We start from the raw sequence: 20,667 nt of genomic DNA, 5'->3' as shown, positions 1-20,667 counted from the left end.
AGGATCAAGAAGGAGTAGCTGTAGTGGGAAGCCAAACATTCTGTACGCTCGGCACACTGCTGCATGATTTTTTATTTCTTTTATTATTATTTAAGATGCTTGTAGGAAAAGGAGCTGATTCAGACATCATCTTGGTTCACTTAAAATGATCTCAGTACTTTAAAAGCCACTTTTGTTTTATTACAAGTGCATGAAAAAAGATGCTCTTTGTGCTTAAAGTCTTTTGGAGGGAAGGGGGAAAAAATGGCCCTCTGTTGTATTCATGCTGGCTTATCAGGAATTATCGCAAGGGAGAAGGGTGCAGGAAACTGGCGATGAAATAGCCCGTAAAAGGTAAGATCGCATCATGGGTACTTTTTCACTGTAATTAAGCATACGCCACTCTTTGCACAAGAGATTCTATCACTTTTGCTGCCATAGCTTCACGTCCTCAGAGATAATTTTCTGGCCCCCTCTGCACTGAAGCAGAGCTCCCAGAAGGCCGCGGCGTTTTGAACTCCAGCTGACAAAGCTGTCGGCTCAGATAAAGGAGTGAAGGAAGGGGGAAATCATTTCAACACGTTGCTGCACCATTTACTTGGTTGTTGCCTGGAAAAATAAATGTGAAATGTGAAAGCTGCAACAAAGATGCATATCAATGAACTCTCCCACACTCTGGAATCTGTGGTGTGAAGAGTGTAGCCTACCTTTTAGTTCAGATGCAAGACTGAGCATAAGCTGCAGAAAAAAATAATTTAAAGACTTTCCTAGAATCTGTAGTTGTATTTTCTTGTTTACTTAGTTGATGATGTGTTGAAATTTAAATGTCTAGCTTTAGGTAGGTGTACATTGCTACTTCCACCACTAGATGGCACTCAAAATGGAAAAGATGATAGAGGCTCTCAGGATCTGATGGGATAATCACACTGGCTTATGGTAAAGTGTAATTAACATAACAAAATATACACATTTGAGTTGATATCTATAGGTTTCCCCTCCCTAAATAGCTACACACACTTCTTCAGTGGTGGTGGAGTTGAGGGGCCTGATGAGCTACTCTCTAATCTACTCCATGAGCAAAGAATGAGATGATTTCAATAGCAGACTCCAAGTGGTTCTGCCACCACGCCTGTCCTGATTAGACTCGTCATATTAAAACCATGTGCACGGCTGCTCTGCTCTGTCCTGCGCTGAGTGTCCATCAATAACACTAATGACCTGTAGCCTCCAGGGAGAAAAACAAACAGTGGAATGAAACCACAAACCTTAAAAACTCTGCTGCTTTCTACCAGGGGGTGGAGATTAGAAACGACGAAGAAGATAAGCAGAGGAGAGAGGAGGAAGGGGAAGGAGAGGACAGAGTGTGAGCGGCCTGTTCAACACACACACACACACACACATATGGGAGGACACTGAACCAACGGTGGAGGAGGAGGTGCTGCTGCTACCATTATTGTAAACACAACAAACCCTTGATGTGATGATTTTTTGGAGACTCCCCACCCAAACACACACTCTTGTGCCAACAAGTACCACTCTATACCGACACCCACCCGCCCACACCCATCCAATGCCTCCCTCTCCGAAAATGTTTCCCCTGGCGTCTGAGTCAGCAATGGTGCCAAGTCAATCAGTGTGAGAGCTGCCAGCTGTGATGGCCTCTCTCTCTCTCTCTCCCTCTCTGGGGCTGTGATGTATGTTCCAGTGGAGGGGAGCAGGGCAGTTACATGCCACACAGGGCCGGCTGCATGCGTGGACGGGTGGCAGAGGAAAGGAAAGGGGGGGGACGGGTGGTGTGGGGGAGGAGGTGGGGGTGGATGGGGGGTGAGGACAGAAAGAAGGAGGGGAAGGAAAGAAAGAAAAAAAAAAAGCGGACAGTGGCTGAACAGGAGCTGTAATGAGGCCTGATGGATTCTGAGGCTGTGCCAGCTGCCCCATTAGCTGAGTGGCTCCAAGCCCCACCAAGCGCTGCCCACAGTGTGCCCACCCGACCACATGCACACACACACACACACACACACACGATAGGGAGGGAGGGACACAGCAGCTTGGGTATCCAGCCCCTTTTGACACACACACACACACACACACACACACACACACACACACACACGCACGCACGCACGCACACACACACACACACACACACACACACACACACACACACACACACACACACACACACACACACACACACACTTCACAACTAAAACAGATTGCATTGACTAATGCACATTCTTCTGTCTGACTTCCTTAGCTCTTTAAACACACACACACACACACACACACACACACACACACACACACACACACACACACACACACACACACACTCTCACTCATCCCGGGCCCTGCCAGCCACACTTCAATACACACTGAGCCCTTTATGAGAAGCTGTGGGTTAATGACGGCAATAACTCGTCCCAACGTGTTGATTAAGTGCGAGAGGATACATGGGTGACATTGGCATGCGCTAATCAACGCTGATCAAACCGGCGCATGCACAGCAGTTAAACGTTGAGCTGCCAAACTCACCCAAGTGCCCTCCTCACACCTCTTCACTGCCCACACACAATGACATTATGCACACTGCTGTGTATTCATAATATTTTGGTGTTCTTTCAAGAGGCAACTGCCTTTGGACTTTTTGTCTAGGGGGGAAGTTCTTAGGTGATGTAATTACATGGGCAATTTGAATTGTACTGGTGGTGGTGACGGTGGGGGCGTGGTCAGTGAGGGGTGGTGGCAAAGTCCCGCTGCCAAGTTTAGTTCCCAGATGTAGTCAAGGTATATATAACCCCTGTTTGTCGAACAGTTGCTTCTAGATAGTTTCATTGCACCTGCAGAATAATGCATCATTTCCTTTTTGGAAAATGCTTCTGCACCAACACAGGTGATTAGGAGTTTTCTCTGTGTTTGTTCCAGCTTTTTTTAATGGGACATAGATCATGTAAATGGAAGTTTAAAGCAGATATCAGTGGAATGTTTTTGTTCATATAAGTCCTAAATAGTCCTATTTTCCGTCAGCAATCACTTACATGAAGTATTTCAGCCTAAACACGAGTCTCTCCGTCACTCTGCTCTGCTGTAACCCGAGGAGAAAATTTTCCTTGTGGGATACAAGTGTTATCCAATGAGGGGAGAGAACGGCATGAAGGGCTGTGTGTGCAGCCAAGGGATGCGCGTGAATGTGGTGACGTAGCACGAGGACCAATTGATGCCTGACAAGGGCGGGGGCTGCTAACTCATGGTGCGTTCAAGGAAACTCGTACTTTGTGTTTTTCCTTCCTGTGAAGTCATACCAGTTCGATCTGGTACGAGTTCACGGGTGTCGCAAGTTACGAGTGGCCGTTATAGGGAACTTTCACAGTCAACAGGACGGTAAAAACACGAGCTACGGGTTACCTGGAACGCTACCAAGTCGTAGTTGTGACTTGAAGCTGTAACTTACGGTTTCAAAAGCCTGCCTTGAACACAGCATTAGCCGAAACGGCCGTGCCGATGATATCTGCTTTAAGTTAAACCATGGTTCTTAAGTGCTTTTTTTTTTTTACATGATATCTGGCTTCTGGCATAAATTATGACAATATGGTCAAGACGGAACACGCAATAAAGAAATACTAGTTAAAGCAGCTATGATCAATAATTTTGTAATAACAATGGATCACATGAGTGTGTGTGCACCATAAAAGGGGCGGCTTGCAGGGACAAAACAACATAATTTGCACCTGACTCAGCAGTTCTCCTGAGCTTGTTTTATAGAGTTTTGCAGGTCACTGTTTAGGTTTTGTGGCCTGGAGCTTTACTGTTTTGGTTCACTCTCACAGAATCGTCTCTGGCCGTAGCACGCAGATGTTTTTCGGCAAAACAGCTCTAAATAAAACCCCCACATTTGCTCAGCACCAACCAACCTACAGACTATAGTTAGTGGAGATTTAAAAGAAAAAAAAGGAGAGTGAATTCAGTTTGGCAGAAACAGGACAAATAGATGATAATGTTGTTCTTTAACCACTGGAATTGTAAGTGGAGAACGGTATGCTAGCAGTAATAGCAGGTTTAAGGACTGTGGCTATTAGACAAAGTGAAGCTGTTGCGTGACACCTGACATGTCCACCTCATCATAACGGCCTAAATTAGTCCACAATAGTACAGGTGGCCAAACTCATACACAGGACCATTATCACTGCCACTCCATTATGGCCCTGGACTGCACCATCACTAGCATCACAGCAGCTGACCTCATCAAAGCTGGACGACCCACGCTGACCTCATCAACACCGAGTGACCCCCCGTGACCTCATCAAAGCCGGACGCCCCGCGGAGCCCCGAGGGCCGACGACAGGCCCTGAGAAAACACCCCATCCATTAGGGTGCCAAGAGCACTGTAAATGTGGAGTGTCAGCGCCAGCCATCCTCACTGTCATGCCCAATTCTCCAACCCCCCACCCAAGCTCCACGCCGGACAATGGAGCCGCTGAACCTCCAACCCTCCCAGCCACAATGTCCGCCCACGTCGGCTGGCAGCAGTGACAGAGGGGGGTGCCGGATGGGGAGGCCTGCTGCAGGATGGGACTCTTATTGAGCGTTTGAGCGATGAGCCAGGTCATCACATCTACCCACCTCATCCATCATGCCCCACAAACGGACACAAATAAAGAGGACACATTCCTGCCTCCGCTCCCACTACCACATTCAAGCCCTCTCTCTCCAGCCTTTTCTCTGCTTCCCTCGCTCTCTGTGAGCCAAAGCCTGGAGAAAAAAGAGGACCAGAGTTCAGGCTCTCCCTCTCTCCTGGAGGCCATGGGAGCGCCAGAGGAAAGCGCCAGGTGGTTTTCTGACACATGTCTCTTCATATAAATCTCTCCTCGGGGCCAAAATGATGGGCAGCCAGAAATTATATAGAGTGTGGAGGTGCGAGGGGAAAAAGGGAGACAAAGGGAGAGTAAAAAAAAAAAATGTTTAAAGAGAAACAACGAGAGAACGGAAGACGTGTCAATCCACATTGTTGTCCTTTATTTCTTAGTTGTTCCTCCCACAGTATTGAATTGAAATGCATAACAGTTACATTGTAGAAAGCATTAAAACAAAGTACCTCAACTTGCTGATTACTTTTTAAAATCGATTATAAACAAAACAACAAAAACAAAAACAAAAAAATCTGGTCCCTCAAAACGGGAGAATAAATGAAAGTAATCTGTTATTTATCATAAATTTGGCACAAGGGATTAACATGAACCGAACGTCACACAAGCTTGCAGACAACCGTAGAAAATGTCAGATACAGATCTTACCAGACCAATCATGCGCTTATGAAGAAATTATACCTGGCTTTTTTTTTTTTTTTTTTTAATTATTCATTCTTTATGTTTTTCTTTTTTTACAATTGAATCATTAAATTGTCATAGAAAAAAAAACCTAAGTAATATCTATTCATCAACCGGTTTCATTAGAAGAATAAGGAGTGAACTGTATGTTTAATACTATCCGGCACTCAAATGTAATCTACAAACCCCTTTGAACTCTGGGATAGCCCGGTGAGGAATCTCCCCATCACCTGGGCTAAGAGCAGTGCTATTCAGTAAACAAACTACAGTTTGCCAAGAAATAAATACAATTCTCAACATACAACAACAAATAACAACAACAACACCAACAAAAAAACCAAAACTGAAAAAAACAAACAAAAAAAAACAAAATCATGATTGTCTAAAAATGAAAGACACACGAGCATGGAGTAGCTAACGACTAGCATTCAGGCTATTTAGTGGTATTGTTGGCTGACTAAGATGGATTCAAGGGTTTTGAAAAAGACATATGCCCTTTACAGAACAACAATTAACTTCAGCACTGGCTACTTATCTCAGTAAAAAAAAAGTGTTTTCTTCTCTTCCACTAAAAAGACAATCTATTTATATCCTTTCACAGATAGCGCAGGCGGGCAGGATGAAGTGCAGTGAAGAACAGTTGGTAGACACTAGTGTACAGTGCTGTGATTGTGCAGACACACGCAGCTATGAAAACGCAGATGGGAAACTGGCCTGATTTCAGTTTAACAATTAGGTTCTGTTTTTTTCTTCTTCAGTAACTTCTGTGATATTAAAGCGCTGTTAGCGCTCTCCTTACATGGAGTGGTTTTCATCTGAACTGAGGCTGCTTCACCCCACCCTTCATTTTTATCATCAAGTACATTGTATTTATGAGAAGCACCTGTGGGTCTCTGGGGGTTAAAGGGAATTCTTGTAAAACATTTTAAAGATACATTTTGTCGGGTTCTTATGCTTTACGCACAGTGAAGCACTCTGGGCTGAAATGGGCGCTTGTCTTAGAGACTCAACCAAACTCACCCCCTCAGTATGAAATGCTCTCCTTGCTTTTTTATGTGCTGGGCAGTAAATGCAGTCTAGCAATGGTACATCAGCACATCTTCCATGTCCACCAGCTGCCTTTGCTGTGCAAAACATAGAAATTCAGCAGAATAAATACAGCTATTATTATTTTAGCATTATTATTTTCACCACATCCTGGTTGGTGTTAATGTAAGAAATCAATTTTAAGGTGTCACAGGGACACTTTTGCCCTCTATCTGTTTTTTTCTTTTGGGGTGGGGGGCATTGGGGGGGCTCTTGGGCTGGGGCTGGGCTTGGTTCTGCATGGACAGTAACCCTGCTTTGTGTGTAAGGCGCTCCGCTCAGCAGTCAGATGGGCTGTGGTTCTGCTCAGCAGTCACTCTGTGGACGGTCAGGGGCCCCCGGCAGATAGCCCCCAGTGCCACTGGTCAGGGTCGAGGGAGGGGAGGGGTTGGGGGGGCGGGCGGGCGGGGGGGTTGAGAAGTGAGAGGGAAAGCGCAGAGGGGGTGTCATCATACATGGCTGAGGGACTGGATGGCGCTGGATTCAGCTGCGGCCCGTGCCAGACTGTGCCACATGGTGGCCGGGGTGTGGGTGGCCGGGTGGAGAGAGTCCTTCTCCGCCAGAGACAGCATCATGGCGTACGCCTGAGAGAGAGAGAGAGGGAGAGGGTGAGATACATTTAACTACCATGTGTCAATGCAAGTAATTAGGTCAACAAACGTGTATACCAAGTGTCAGTGCTTCTGTTACCTGAGACTTAGATTTCCTAAAGAGCGGCTGTTTGACTGCCTCGGTCAAGGAGGGGGAGCCGAATGATCCGTCATCCTCGTCTCCGTCTCCATCGCTCAGTTCACTCTCCTCCAGCTTGCGCATGTCCGAAAAGTGACGAATATGATCCAGGGCTGAGTAGCCGCTCTGCTCCTCCTCGTCTTTATACCTGGATGCCAAGCAGAACATTTCAAATAAGACATTTTCAACACTATTTAAACGGGATTATCAGCTTTAGCGCAGTATAAAACTGTGTTTTGGTTCTGAGCCTCTCCAACAAACTCACCCCCGAGGAGAAGTTTTGCAGTTGAGGTTCAAGTCATTTGGCCCGGTGAAGTCCATCTCGTCTTGTATGATGTCATCACTGAGGTTGCTTGGCAGCACCTCGCCTTCCTGGTTCCCAGAGGTGTTGCTGGGCTCTTCACCTTCTTCTTCATCAGCACCGAGCTCCTCCGCTTCCTCGTCCTCCAGGTCGTGTGAGCCGTGGCTGGCCATCAGCGGCTTCTCTTCTTCAAACTGACTGCCATTTAACCTGCAGGCCATGAACATGGGCATTTTTTAGAGAGTAAATGATAGTCCCATCTATCTTGTGAAATGCACACTATAAATACACACTGTGTTTATGTTTAGGAAAAGGGAGAGTGATGAAAAAACTGAGAATTGAAATCTTGTGCTTCTTAAATTAGTAACATCAGGAAAGAGGCGTTGGAGTGAAAACTATACGGCGGTTTAGTAAATATGACTGGCGCTGGCTTTCGTCTTTAGTTTTTTGTTTCTTAAAAGTGAATTCTTTCACAGCATAAACAAAAACAAAGGAGTGCGTGGAATAAACACCAGAGCGAGGTGGATCTGAAGCAGGGCACGGCAGCTGGGATAGAGCAGAGCCGGAATCCCGTTTGTCATCGAGGCTCGGGGGCCCCTCTGGGCACAGCAGCACTGGGTTTGATCGTTGCAGTACTTAACTGGAGTGCTCTGCCTCTCTCCTTGTTTATTTTCTCTGCTATCTCGTATTCATCTAATAGGCAAAATATTTAGCTGACAGCCCCATTTGGTGAGAGAGTTATGAGAACGTTGCCAACCGGCCCATTCCTCTATCCCTGTGGAGGGAGACGGGGGCCAGCTATCCAGAGTCTTAATCTGTCCCTCTGTCTCAGCGCCACAGGAAACCACCATTTGGTAAATCATCTGGAACCACATTAAGACTGATTCACTAATTACACTCTGGGACGTCTTTCGTCAGCTCCCAAAAATGCCATTTCTCACACAAAGGATTCAGAGATGAGGACTGAGAACTGGACGTGGAGAAGCAGACAGATAGGAAACAAAAACACATCAAGCACATCACCACATAATTACAGGACGCTTATAAACAGGATACCTGCGCTGGATTTTTAAAAGGGATGCATTTGAGCGTGCAGCGACTCCCGAGGAGAGAATTATCGCAAATTATGTTTTGGCACATACGTGGATGTACATCATATTTTCTCCTTTATCAGTAGCTGATAATTTTGTGCTTTCGACAGAGGTCCTGCTGGGACAGAGTTTGACGCTGACAAGGTGGTATTGTTGCTGTGTGGAGCTCACGGGGCTGAGAAGAGGGACTAGAGCGAGAGCCAGCGAGAGCTCTGTGATTAAGAAAACAGATTCGCTAATTACGCTTTCAAACGTGGTAATTTGCTGAGGATAAAGTATCTATCAGAAGTAGTCAGGAGAGAAGCACTTTGAAAGGAAACACGGGCCGACCCTTTGACCCCACCCCCTCTACCCTCTTCCTGTAGGCAGACATGTTGGTTCCAGATGTGCGGCGCTCCCCCCACCCCCCCACTCCCGCCTCCCTCCACGTCCCTCTGACGCTCCTGCTCTCACAGGCCTCTCTCTGCACAGTCTGTGAGATCTCTATCTGGCCTTACAATCTGCCCTGTGATCACACCAACGTGAGGCACGTGAAAACAAACTCCCAGACCTGAACAGACCTCTCAGCTGCTATCCGACCTGATCGCAGCTCCAAGAATTTATTTGCATAATGCTCAGCCAGAGTTGCATGCGCGCAGATATCTGTTCATACGTGTGGCCAAGACTGCAACTGATATAAAGAGCTCCTGCGCATTTCCAGAACCTGCGATTATCTTAAATGTCATCACAGATGATTGCTCTCTAGTGCAGACCCCTGAGCATAATGTGATTATTAATGAGGGCTGGCTGGGTGGTATGAAAACACAAGTCCAGAATGGGCTGATAGCAGCTTGTTCTGGGCTTTTGAAGTCCAACGATGGTCAATTACTGCAAAGGTTCAGCATGAAGTAATGTAGGTTGTACTGATAGTTTCAGATAAATAAAAGATATCTTGGATCTGATTCTTTAGGAGGCCATAGCTCTTATTTGTACCTGCTGTGGAAGTGTATATGTTGGTGCTTGACAATCTATGATCAAATTATTATATATTTTTTTTAAACTTTGTACATATAGATTTATTCAGAAATTTAAAAACATTCCACCCAGTAATGACTCTGGACATAATTGTGTGCTTACCCTTCCTCAGAGGGATCTGGGGATGTCTGGTTCTGGCTGGTGTTGCTGATGAAATTTCTTATTTCGTTGAAATAAGAGTCTTCTTTGTCGTCCAATATGGCGCTGCTACTGTCCAGTTCAGACTGAGGAGATGACATTGCAGTGCCTGCAGAGAGACAAACAATAATAAGGTTTGATTGTGATATTTCAAAACACTGGCAAGTCTTTTCTTTTAATTGCGATGACCTGTGTTTGTCTGCTCCTCTTTAAATGTCCCTTTAAACACAAACACGTTCTCTTCATTGTCAGTATCTGCTGGTTACAATGTGTTATTGAAATGAGCGAAATATTCAAATCCAATTTTTCCCTACTGATGTAATGGTGGAGCCATTACATCACAGGGAAAAATTGGATTGTGTATCATGTTAAACACATTTCCACTGAATCCTCCATAAATTATTTGGTATCTTTGGAGACCTCCAGATCTTCACTACAATTTAAAATAAAGTCATGAAGGATCTGACAATGTTTGGCCACACAAAATGCAATTGTAATGACAGCTGCCAAAGTGTCTATGAGGTTTAAGAGGCTGTGGTTTTATTATTTTAACTGTGGGTGGAAAAAAAGCCTTTGCTCCTTTAACATTTCCAATCTGTTGTCTTTATCACAAAATACCGTGTGTGCACTGTCATCTACAGAGACTCGGTTCACACTCGTGCTGAAGGCTTCGTTGTTTGTTGCTGTCGGCCGCCGGCCAGGTGTCACTGCTCGTTCTGCTGATTCAGAGTCAGGCTGATGCAACCTATCAAACCCATGAGCTGAGCTGCTGATGAAAGCAGCTCATTCAAAAAATATTTGTGCTCTTGCAGAGGCAGATGACATATTTATATTATTTCATTTTTCAGCCTCTAAAATAGTTTCCAATCCTGAGTAAATTATGATTTTTGTTAATCAGCACAAGTATTTATAAATCATTCAAACCAGCTCTCATTTTCTCTGATGAAATACAGAGGGAGGAAAAAAAGCTTGAAATGGGAAAAGAGAACTTGAGCGGTTTTATTATCTATTAACATCTCCATGATCTGCAAAGCAGAAACATGTGTTGACTTTTTTTGGCCCCTCACCTGACAGGTTGCCATTCTCGTGCTTCTTGAGGTGGCGGTCCAGGTTGGTCTGCTGGCCGAAGCAACGGTCGCACAAGTGGCACTTGAAGGGCTTTTCCTTGTTGTGGATGTTGCGGATGTGACGTTGCAGGTTGGAGGAGATGCTGAAGGAGCGGTCGCAGTATTTACACCTGCAGAAAAAAGAACATTTGACTTGAGCAACTATTAAATGTAAAAAAAACAGGAAAACACAGATGCTGCTAGTCATAAGTACAACTGTGCAGCATAATGAATCAGGGGCCAATGGTTTGTTCTGTGGGAAACATAATGAGATACATAATGTACTACACACATACAGACAGTCCCAGCAGTCCCACAGTCCCAGACATGATGGAGGAGCTTGTTTAAGGTGAAACAGCTCTGTCTCTTATCTCCAGCCAGCGCAATAAAATTGCATTCTTCTCTCACAAAATAAGCACGCAACAGATTTGGTTCTAACCCTGCAAAATTAGAGCCTCTTGCCAAGTTTCTTCATGCAAAATTATACAAGAAGATTACATCTTTTCTTCTGGTGGAATTACCTCGCTCGATTGGCTGTCCCTCAGGAGCCCCCCGGTTATCTCCACAAAAAAATTACAATAAACAGCGGTGATCTTTAATGGCATGCCAGCGTGTGGAGTGCAGGCTATCAGGCTGGGGCAGTCGAGGCCTGCGTCTATCTTTCTCTCTCCCCTGTGGTCAGCAGGCCTCCTCCAAGCTTTGGGCCAACATTCCTCTACCTTAGTAACTACAAAGGCGAGCAGTGCTAGCCAGGGCTCGCTCATTATCCAAATGTAGTAAACGTGTAAGATTAATTTTTACATGTGCACTGAACTGCTGCTGCATTGTTACTTCTACCTCAGCAGCACCTGGACAACTGCGCAGTGTTGATGTGAGAAGAGGGAGGCTTTGTTAACGATTTCTTAAGTTTCCCTAACACAAAATAAAATTGCTATTATTACTATTATTATTATTATTACTATGGTTCCTGAAAAAAAGAGGAACTTAATTCTGTGATAACCTTTTTAAGTTGGCAAGAGAGTCTCGCTCAGTGCGGCAAGTAGCCAGTGGACTCGCAGATGACTACAAGTCTTGGCCTCAAACGCGCAAGAGAAATGACCACAGCTGCCGGGTCTGGACATCTGCCCGAGCTCCTCATCTCCCCAATTTTCCTCCAAACTTCCTCCCTTCCCCTCTGCTCTGCTCTTTTAACAGCTCAGCTTTAGACCCCCCCAACCCCACCCCTGTCCTGTCACCCAGGCGACGGACACCATTTTTCATCAGGCAAATTATTTAGCAGTAGGATAATTATTCCAGGCTTTTACGGCATAAGAAAACATACATAAACTCTGTTCTAACTGTAGACAAGAGTTCCCTGGGAAAACATCCATGTGCCGTTAACAAATGGGCCTCTCTGTCTTTCTGTCTGCCTGAGAATACGCTGCTTGAAAGTGTGTGTTTGCTGCTTTCACCCAGATTTGTGGGGAAAGAAAATCTGCTTTTCACGGGGGAGTCAATGTTCTGTTGTGCAAATTGGATTCTTGACTCAACGATAATGTGCCTATACAGTATTGTATTGTGTGCATTCCTGGGAGACAGAGGATAGATGAGGGGATGCTGACAATGGCTAGAGAGGAGGATGATACTTGGCTGACGTGTATCTTCTCCTTTGCAATAGCTCATTGACACAAGCCAAGAGACAGAGTGTGTGAATGTAGCTCCTCAGACTTAGTAGAAATCTTCTCACCTATATGGTTGCTCTCCTGTGTGAGTCCTGAGGTGGCGGGTCAGGTTGGCAGAGCGTGGGAAGATTTTCCCACAATATCTGTAGCAGAAAAAAATAAGTACGGTTTACTTTATGGTTTAGCTATCTAAAAAAAAAAACTGTAAAAGTTGTTGTCAGTAGTACAAAATAAGAAACAAAAACACTCCTTAGGTAGTGCGTTTAAAAAAATGTAACATGAAAACATTAAAAACATATAGCTCATAGCTAAAGATTAAAAAAAAAAAAAGTTGAAGTTACCTGCATGTGTAGCGTTCTTTGCCCTTGCGCAGCAGCGTCTCTGGGAGTGCAGAGGGAGGGGCTCTGAAATCAAACATGGAAGGGACTGAGCGCAGCAGGTCTCCAGACTCTGGTTTCAAGGAGCCAAACGTCTCCAGCTTCTCTGCCATGTTCTCGATGGCCGACATCTGAGGAGACAGAAGTGACAGAAGCGAAGTGGTTAGTGCTGTGGTTAACAACATGCTGACTCCTCATCTAACAGAGAGTTAAGTCCAACATGCAAAGCAAAAAAAAAAAGATGCTGAAATGGAGTTGCTTCAGTTCTGAAAGCTGCATTACTTATTATGATTGTGTCACCTGTTGTAAAAAAAAAAAAAAAAAAATTAAAAAATCCAAAGTAAATAATATTATCTTAAGCTGTGAGTCTGCACTTGCTGAAAATAACTAGTGGTTATTTGTCACAGCTTTGATACTGTAGCCGTGCAGTTCTGCAGCAGGTTATCACTGTACTCTTGATTTAGTTTCTGATAGCATTCATAAATGAAAAAGGAAAAAGGTATAATTTAGTCCAATGTACCAGTAGGGACACGTGTTCTAAACACTGAAAGAATTACAGTGACCATACATTTTCACATTTGCTGTGGACATCTTCACATTAATCACAGATAGATTTGACTCTGATTTACAGTTCTGCTTCTCACTGAAGATATAAATTAATACATTTGATGCAGATTTGTTCATATCTGGTTTGATTGATGAGCCTTGTTTACCGGCATCACAGCAGGTGAAATGAGGTGAAACTGGGTATTGGGTGAATTCTTTTTATGACGTTCATTAATGATTCATGCATGACAAGGTCAAATCCGTGTTAGATGTGTATGAAGAGCACATGTGATACTGATTCAGAACTTTAAGCAGGTGTGAAACTTTTTATGTGTATTTCATCCAACTCCTGCTTTTGTTCAAACACACATATACACATGTACAGTAGATCCATAAACACACACAGTGACACACGCACACACACATAGAGGATTAAGGACTGCAGCCAATCTACTAATGAACATTTGCTTTCATCAGATACTCTCTGAGGAAATATGTGTACTTGTCAGTCGGTCCGTGCGTGCGTGTGTGTGTATATGTGTGAGAAACTATGTGCTGCATGGTGGCCGTAGTTGATTAATTACCATCAATGTATGTGAAAGAGAAAGTGTGTGTGTGTGTGTGTGAGAGAGAGAGAGAGGAATACATTTGTAATGCATGTGTACATGTGACTGTGTGTGTGTGCTTATGGACATGGGCATTGTATGTGAGCGTGATTGTACATGCTTAGTGTGTGTGTATCTGTGTGGTGTCAGATCCATGTCCCTGTGTGTGTATGTGTATGTGTATGTGTATGTGTATGTGTATGTGTTGTGTGTGTGTGTTTGTGTGTGTGTGTGTGTGGCAGAGGAGTGATTCATGTCCACTGCTGGGCTGTAAACCATTCTGTGCACAATGTGAGCAGACAGCACATTCGTCAATATGAAAGATGTTGACATTACTGATCAAGGGCCAGACACGGGTAATAATGATATCGCTGTGCTGAGAGGGGCGGGATGGGGGAGGAGTGGGGGGCTGGAGGGGGAGTGAAGGGAGAACTAGAGGGAGGAGGAGAGAGAGGGGTGGGGGTGAGGTGGTGAGGGGGTGGGGGGGGGGGGGTCCCAGTAGGCCGCAGGGCCCTGTCAGCCCATCTCACACACACACACGCTTGAGAGTTTTTTTTCCGTCGGTTTTTAAAGGGGCCACACAAATTTGCATTATTTTGCGTGTATTGAATTTTCAGCCTGTTTCTTATTCTTATTTCAATAAGGCAACAAATCAATGGTGATTCGGGTCCTCCACCAGAGCCCTGCTCCGACTCTGACATCCCATCTCCTGCTTTCACCCCCTGTCACTCTCAGGCTTCACGCCAAGATGGAGCAGACTGAGGGGGAAAAGAAGAAGAGGAAGAGAATCGGAGAAGAAGCATGATGAAGGACTAGATGATAGGGGAGACGAGTGGGAAAGAAAGAAGAAAAAAAAGAAGGAAGAAAGAAAGAACGAGCAAGCGAAAGAAAAAGGAAAAGAGTCTGGGGAGAGAAGGGCTGATGGATGGTGGTGGAACCTGGTGTTGGGAGCGGCTGATTAGGAGTGACGGCCGAGTGTAAAGTTCCTGCCGCAGCCGTCGACGTTCCCACTGAGGGAGGATGTGGAGTGTCAGGTCCGTTTGATTATGAATATGCCAATGCTGCACGCCATGAATCAAAGGCGAGGGAGAGAGAGAGAGAGAGAGAGAACGAAGAGAAGAGAACAGAGCGAGAGAAAGAAGGAGGGGAATGAATTGAAAGATGGGCAAGGGGTTGTGGGGAAGAAGGGGAGGTGAAATGCTTCCATATTTTTTTTGAGTGTGCGCTGTGTATTTCATTGGGCTCTTTTCAGGCACTTGAGTGAATACTCAGTTTGTCTGCCTTGCTCAATAAGAACCCATAACTCTCGGGAACATTAGGGCCCCTAAAGCTGTCAGCAGTATCGAGCCTGCCCGATAAGACACTTTTTAGAGCTGAGACTACTTCATCTCTGCTCCATCTACTGGGGAATTCTGGTCCCACCTCAACCCACTCATGCTGCTCCACTCTATTAAGAGTTTAATCTCACACCTCTGCTCAGCCATTGCCTCTGAATCCTTTAAATTAAAAATATAAGTTCTAAAATAATGGTATTTGTCTGGTTGTATATCAAAATAGTCTCTATGATGCACTGAACATTGGTACTTTGTGCTTTGGCAAGGAGTTAATGTGTTTTTCTTAAAAAGGAGTGAATTGAATTTAGTACATAACAAAATAAATAACCTAATAACCCTATATATATATATATATATATATATATATATATATATATATATATATATATATATAGTATTTTTTTTCCTTTCCATTTTTTGTTTAATCTTCCTTTATGTAGCATCACATTTTTTGTTAAAACGTTCCAGAAATAATCAACAGTGTTTTGGGAGTTCCTCTAGAACCAGTTAAACGCTGTTTTCCAGTTGAGCAGGAACCGGTTCACATAACTAGTCCAATGGATTAAATACATCAATAATGATTGAAATTACTAACCATAAATCTGCCACAGATTACACTTCAAAAAAACCTTCAGCCATTCAGCGTTTTTTATGGATGGTGAGTCAGGTTCATTAGGCCACTGTCTGACAATGCCATGTGTGTGAAATGTCCGACTTAAAGGACAGGAGGATAAACGGCTCCACATTTGGCTCTAAAGTGATTTTTCAAAGGTTTTATATCAACCCCCCACCAAAACCCAGACAGACACACACACACACACACACACACACACACACACACACACACACACACACACACACACACACACACACACACACACACACCTCCTGAAACCCCCTTGTCCTTCCCCCTGGGCAATGTGTGTGAGCGTCTGTGAACTTGCTTGTTGCTGTAGCGTCGCTCTGGGACCAGCAGTTGATTGGCTATCTTCAGATGTCAGTGATGCTGTGAGGGCCTTAATTAGCGAGATGCATTCTCAATTGTTGATCTTAATCGGGAACCAGATGTTTGGAGGGAGGAACTAACCCCCCCCCCCACTAACCCCCTGCTCGCCAGTGTCCCAAAGAGACTGTTACCCTTGTACTGATGTAAAGCAGCCCCCTTATACACCACCCTCCACCCCACCTTCCACTCATCTCCCCCGTGCCCATTTGCAAGCGCTGTACTTCATTTTTGAAATAAGCAAACATATATTCAGAGATGGTGGACGGAGAGAGGGTGTAGCGCGGCTGGAAATCCCCGCTTTAAACCTTTCATGTGAATCAGGGGGGGGGGGGGTATGTTGAGATGTAAAGATGTAAACAAACCAAAAAGCAAGACTTAAATACTCAAAATGAATCGCTACAATTTACTATGATGTGATGTTCGAAGTAAACATTCAGATGATATGTCTTACAAATAACACAGAAACGGACACAAGTCCAGTCAGTGCATGATGGTGATTGGGTAAAGCCATGCGAATGCTGGGTGATGTCAGTCGTAAACTGTTACGCAGCCCATGCATTAATTAGAGAATGGGGTCTGTTTGGTGGAAATACAGACACATGGCGGTACTGTAGGTTTAAGAGGAACTTACCCAAGTTCTCTGATCTGGCAAACGAAACTGAGGGGCGGAACAAAATGAAAAGAGAAAGCAGTCAGAACCAGGAAGTTGCGCATGAATCAACAGCTTTTGATTGGTCACATATGGGTACGGACGGGATGATGGGTCTCGCTGTGATTAACTTTGAATGAGCAATAGCTACTTATCTGCAGAGTTATGGCGCTGGAATTATAGGAGGCTCTAATAGTTCCCAATGCTTCCTGGTGTTGAATAAGCCCATTATAGCAGGCTACAAATACAATTCCAGTATGTAATCTAAGCCAGTATTGCTTAGCAGTAAAATTTCCTGCCAGGAAATAAAAAGCTGAATCACTAAAGGATGAAAAAAAGTTCCAGTCCCCTCAGCTCTGCAACCTCCTTTTTTTGATATATTGCTCAATAGTGAGTCAGGTGACTGAAAACAAACCCCCTCAAAAGTATACGGAAGGGCCCCTTGCCTGGTCTGGCTTAGCCCTACCCAGGTCTGGTGTTTCTGGGAATGATTTGTGTGTCCAGACATCATAAAGTCATAAAGATGGTCTAAGCACTCTGTTAGTGTTTCTACTGATAGGACACCTCATTAAGGCGTGTTGGACGGCCATGTGGCTGCTGCAGCCTGGGCCCATGCAGCAGTCTGGACAGGGGACATAAATCAGACAAATGAAACAGCCTGTAAAAACCAGACCTGAAACGGCCAGAAAAGAGGGGAAAAAAAGCCTATGCCTGAGAAAATGGTGTTTTCACTTTCCGACGGACCATTCTCACCCGCAGGGGAAGATTGAACAAATGAACTTCAATGCAACATGTCATAGACACACATGCACTGGTGTGTGCACATGTACATGGAGTCCCACACTGGAATTACTGGCACAGAGAACCCAGGGGCAGAAATCATGGCTTTAAGAGCGTATCGTTTTTTATATTGTAATCAAAGACACATTATGGGAAGATGTGTCACAGGGTGCCTTTTCTTTCTGCCACATCTGTTTCAGATAGCCAACGACGGTCTTAACAGGCAGTAGCTTGGATAAGGCTGGAGCCATACACTAATCCTCATTAATCCAGTTTGGTCAGCCTCCACAACTCCACATAGAAACAATCATGATATAGCTTGACTGATTTAATGCCGCTGCTAAATCTGTAGCTCCAGAAAGCTAACAGTGAACTTGTAACAATGATGTTGCCATGGTGAGATGATCAACCATCGAATCACAGCCACTGTGGACTCAAATTGGTAGGACTAAGAAGAACGAGCCATACAAATTAGGACTGTTGTCTATTCAATCCAGGGTCATTATAGGCATCTGAAATCAACTGGAAAATAATAAAAAAACAAAAACAAAACAAAGCATAGGTAAAAGTCTGTTGCTTCATTTACTGTGAAAGCCCCAAAGTTGCCCCCATTCCCACAGATGTAAGTCTGAACCTACCTGTGGATGGAAGAGGAAGCCTGGAGCCGGCCGCATGTACTTGTCTTTCAGAGTCTCAAACGGATCGCTCATTCTCCTCTTCTCAACCCTGCTAATAGTAGATTTCTATCAGTTCTTAACGCATACACAGCAGAAAATAGGGATACATTTACACTTACATTCAGTTTTACAAAAAAATCAATTTTGCCAACATGAAGGTAAATGACAGTGTTTTTGAGGGATTAAAACGTTCACTCTCTGTGTAAGTCTCATGTGAAATTGTTCACACATTATGTAAACTTGCAGTAGTGACCTGAATGATGGCCATATAAGCTACTGGGAATAACAATACCTGTAGATGGGGTCCATGAAGAAAGGGGTGGGCCTGGCATGCTGTAAGGAGGTGTCTGCTTTTGGAATCTCCACCACTCCCTTCTCTTCCTCATAGTTCAGGCTCTTCTTTGTCTCCTCCTCTCTTGGATTGCGTCCACGACCCCTGGAGCCAAGGCTCAGGTCTAGCGGTTGATCCTGACCGGCAGAGTGGGAGGCCTCTGGTTTGGAGGGAGTGAATGGGGCTGACTTTTCCTCCTTTCGCTTGGTAGTGAGGTCAAACGGTGACTCGGCTGAAGATTTTCCCTGGGCCTTTTTACCGTCATCTGCCGGAGACTGCGGCTCGCCCTTTAGGCCAGGAGGTCTAAGGTCCCTGTCTGGGAAAGGGTAAACTGGAGGAGAGAAAGCTGGGAAGAAAGGCAGTGGGAACATGGAGGGATAGGGCAGAGACCCGACTTTCTTGTCCTGCAGGCCGGCCAGCCCTGTGGAGCCAAAGTACTTCTCAGCAATGGAGGCAATGGCCTTAATAGAGTCATTCACAGCCCCTGTTACAGCCGTGTGCTCGTCCAGCGAGGATGGGATGAGGGAAGGGCCTGGAAAGTCTTTAGCAGTACTGCTGCCTGTCAGGCCGGGGCTCTGGGGGCCTCCCTCACTGGCCTTCCTCTTGGGGCCTTTGCCATTTTCTCGAGCCCCTCTCTCCCTCTCACTGTCCATGTCGCTCTCCAGCTCTGAGCCCGACGTGCTTTCCAGATCGCTTCCGCTGGGCGTGCTGACATCATCCAGGTCGCTGCTTTCGGACTGGTCGCTCTGCTTGATTCGCTGCTTCGCGGAGGATGAGGAGCTCTGGATGTGAAGCTCTGAGCCTGGCATCTGACCGCCAGGTGAACCGCCGTCTTTACTGAGAGCTTTGAGGAGCTCTCGGGACTCCTGAGAGCCAGGGCTCGGCGGCAGCAGCGGGCTCTTACTCAGCTCTGCGCCGTGCCCAGTAACGGGTCCGTGGGACGGTTGTCTGATGGGCGAGGTAGTGGCGGGAATGAGCTGTGGCCGGTGGTAGAGTCCAGAGGGGAAGAGGCCAGGGAAGCTGAAGGGAAATGCTGGGGCAGCAGGGAAGGTGAGCCCGCCGTGGTGGCGACCGGCCCCAAAGTAATCAGCCAGTCCAGCGCTGCCGTGGCCCATGGCCAGGGCCGATTTGTCCAAGCCGGGGCCTCCAGGGAGTGGCATACCCTGGGCAAACAAACCCCCTGCTGTGAAATGGTTCTTTCCTTCGCAGAAGCGCCGATGCTTGTTGAGGGAGGACGTGGTGCTGAACATCTGCCCACAGTCCTTACACTTGATCTGTGTGCGGCAGTCAGCGTGCATGCGTTTGTGGCGACACAGGTTAGAGAACTGGGTGTAGGACTTGTGGCATACCTCGCCTGCAGGAACATGGAGACAGATACAGAGCCCATCAGTACGCAACACACGCCCACATACACACACAGTAGACACACACAAAATAACATCACATGATATGACAATCCCTTGTTAACATGCTTCAAGCTGGCTGAAGCTATGGCAGGAGGAAATGCAGCATGAATGATACGCTTGTGTTCCCATCAATACTCTGACAATAGTTTTCCAGCAAAATAAGGAGGAGAGGTGTGTCCAGATCCTGGCATTGTGAGTGAATCTATTTGGTTGATGGTGTGAGTCAGTTGCTGCCACTCATCACCTGCACATCAAAACTAAATTCCCAGGCATCTCCAGGCCCCATTGTCCTCCCAGGGACGCTCCCAGGGAGTCCATAAACAATCACACACAGACACACACATAGACATGCAGGAACACTTGCAAAATATTCACATAACACAGAGAAACTGAATCACACACACAGACACACAGGCATGCAGACATACTGACACACACACACACACACACACACACACACACACACACACACACACACACACACACACACACACACACACACACACACACACACACACACACACACA

At 45.5% G+C, this 20,667-nt stretch overlaps 1 protein-coding gene across 26 annotated transcripts in view; it reads right to left on the bottom strand.

The window, feature by feature from the left end:
• Positions 1-4,971: 4,971 nt before the first annotated feature.
• The window catches only part of mecom (MDS1 and EVI1 complex locus), a 135,662-nt gene continuing 119,966 nt past the window's right edge, over positions 4,972-20,667 (bottom strand). For 8 of the 26 annotated variants that reach the window (XM_085795336.1, XM_085795339.1, XM_085795338.1 and 5 more), the window contains 10 exons: positions 18,696-20,088; positions 18,365-18,455; positions 16,929-16,955; positions 12,771-12,937; positions 12,495-12,572; positions 10,730-10,899; positions 9,627-9,771; positions 7,384-7,629; positions 7,080-7,266; positions 4,972-6,973 (listed from right to left, as the gene is read on the bottom strand). In XM_085795336.1, coding sequence (XP_085651462.1) covers positions 6,839-6,973; positions 7,080-7,266; positions 7,384-7,629; positions 9,627-9,771; positions 10,730-10,899; positions 12,495-12,572; positions 12,771-12,937; positions 16,929-16,955; positions 18,365-18,455; positions 18,696-20,088 — 2,639 coding nt within the window. In that variant the 3' untranslated portion in view covers positions 4,972-6,838. The remainder of the gene's footprint in view (positions 6,974-7,079; positions 7,267-7,383; positions 7,630-9,626; positions 9,772-10,729; positions 10,900-12,494; positions 12,573-12,770; positions 12,938-16,928; positions 16,956-18,364; positions 18,456-18,695; positions 20,089-20,667) is intronic. The other 18 variants (XM_085795340.1, XM_085795337.1, XM_085795343.1 and 15 more) reach the window with 3 other exon arrangements.

This window comes from Trachurus japonicus, chromosome 13 (genome assembly GCF_045865225.1).
Source record: "Trachurus japonicus isolate A0001 chromosome 13, Traja_1.0".
NCBI classification, from domain to species: domain Eukaryota; kingdom Metazoa; phylum Chordata; class Actinopteri; order Carangiformes; family Carangidae; genus Trachurus; species Trachurus japonicus.
The sequence above is the reverse complement of the archived record's forward strand: the minus strand, read 5'-3'. Positions and strand labels throughout refer to the sequence as shown.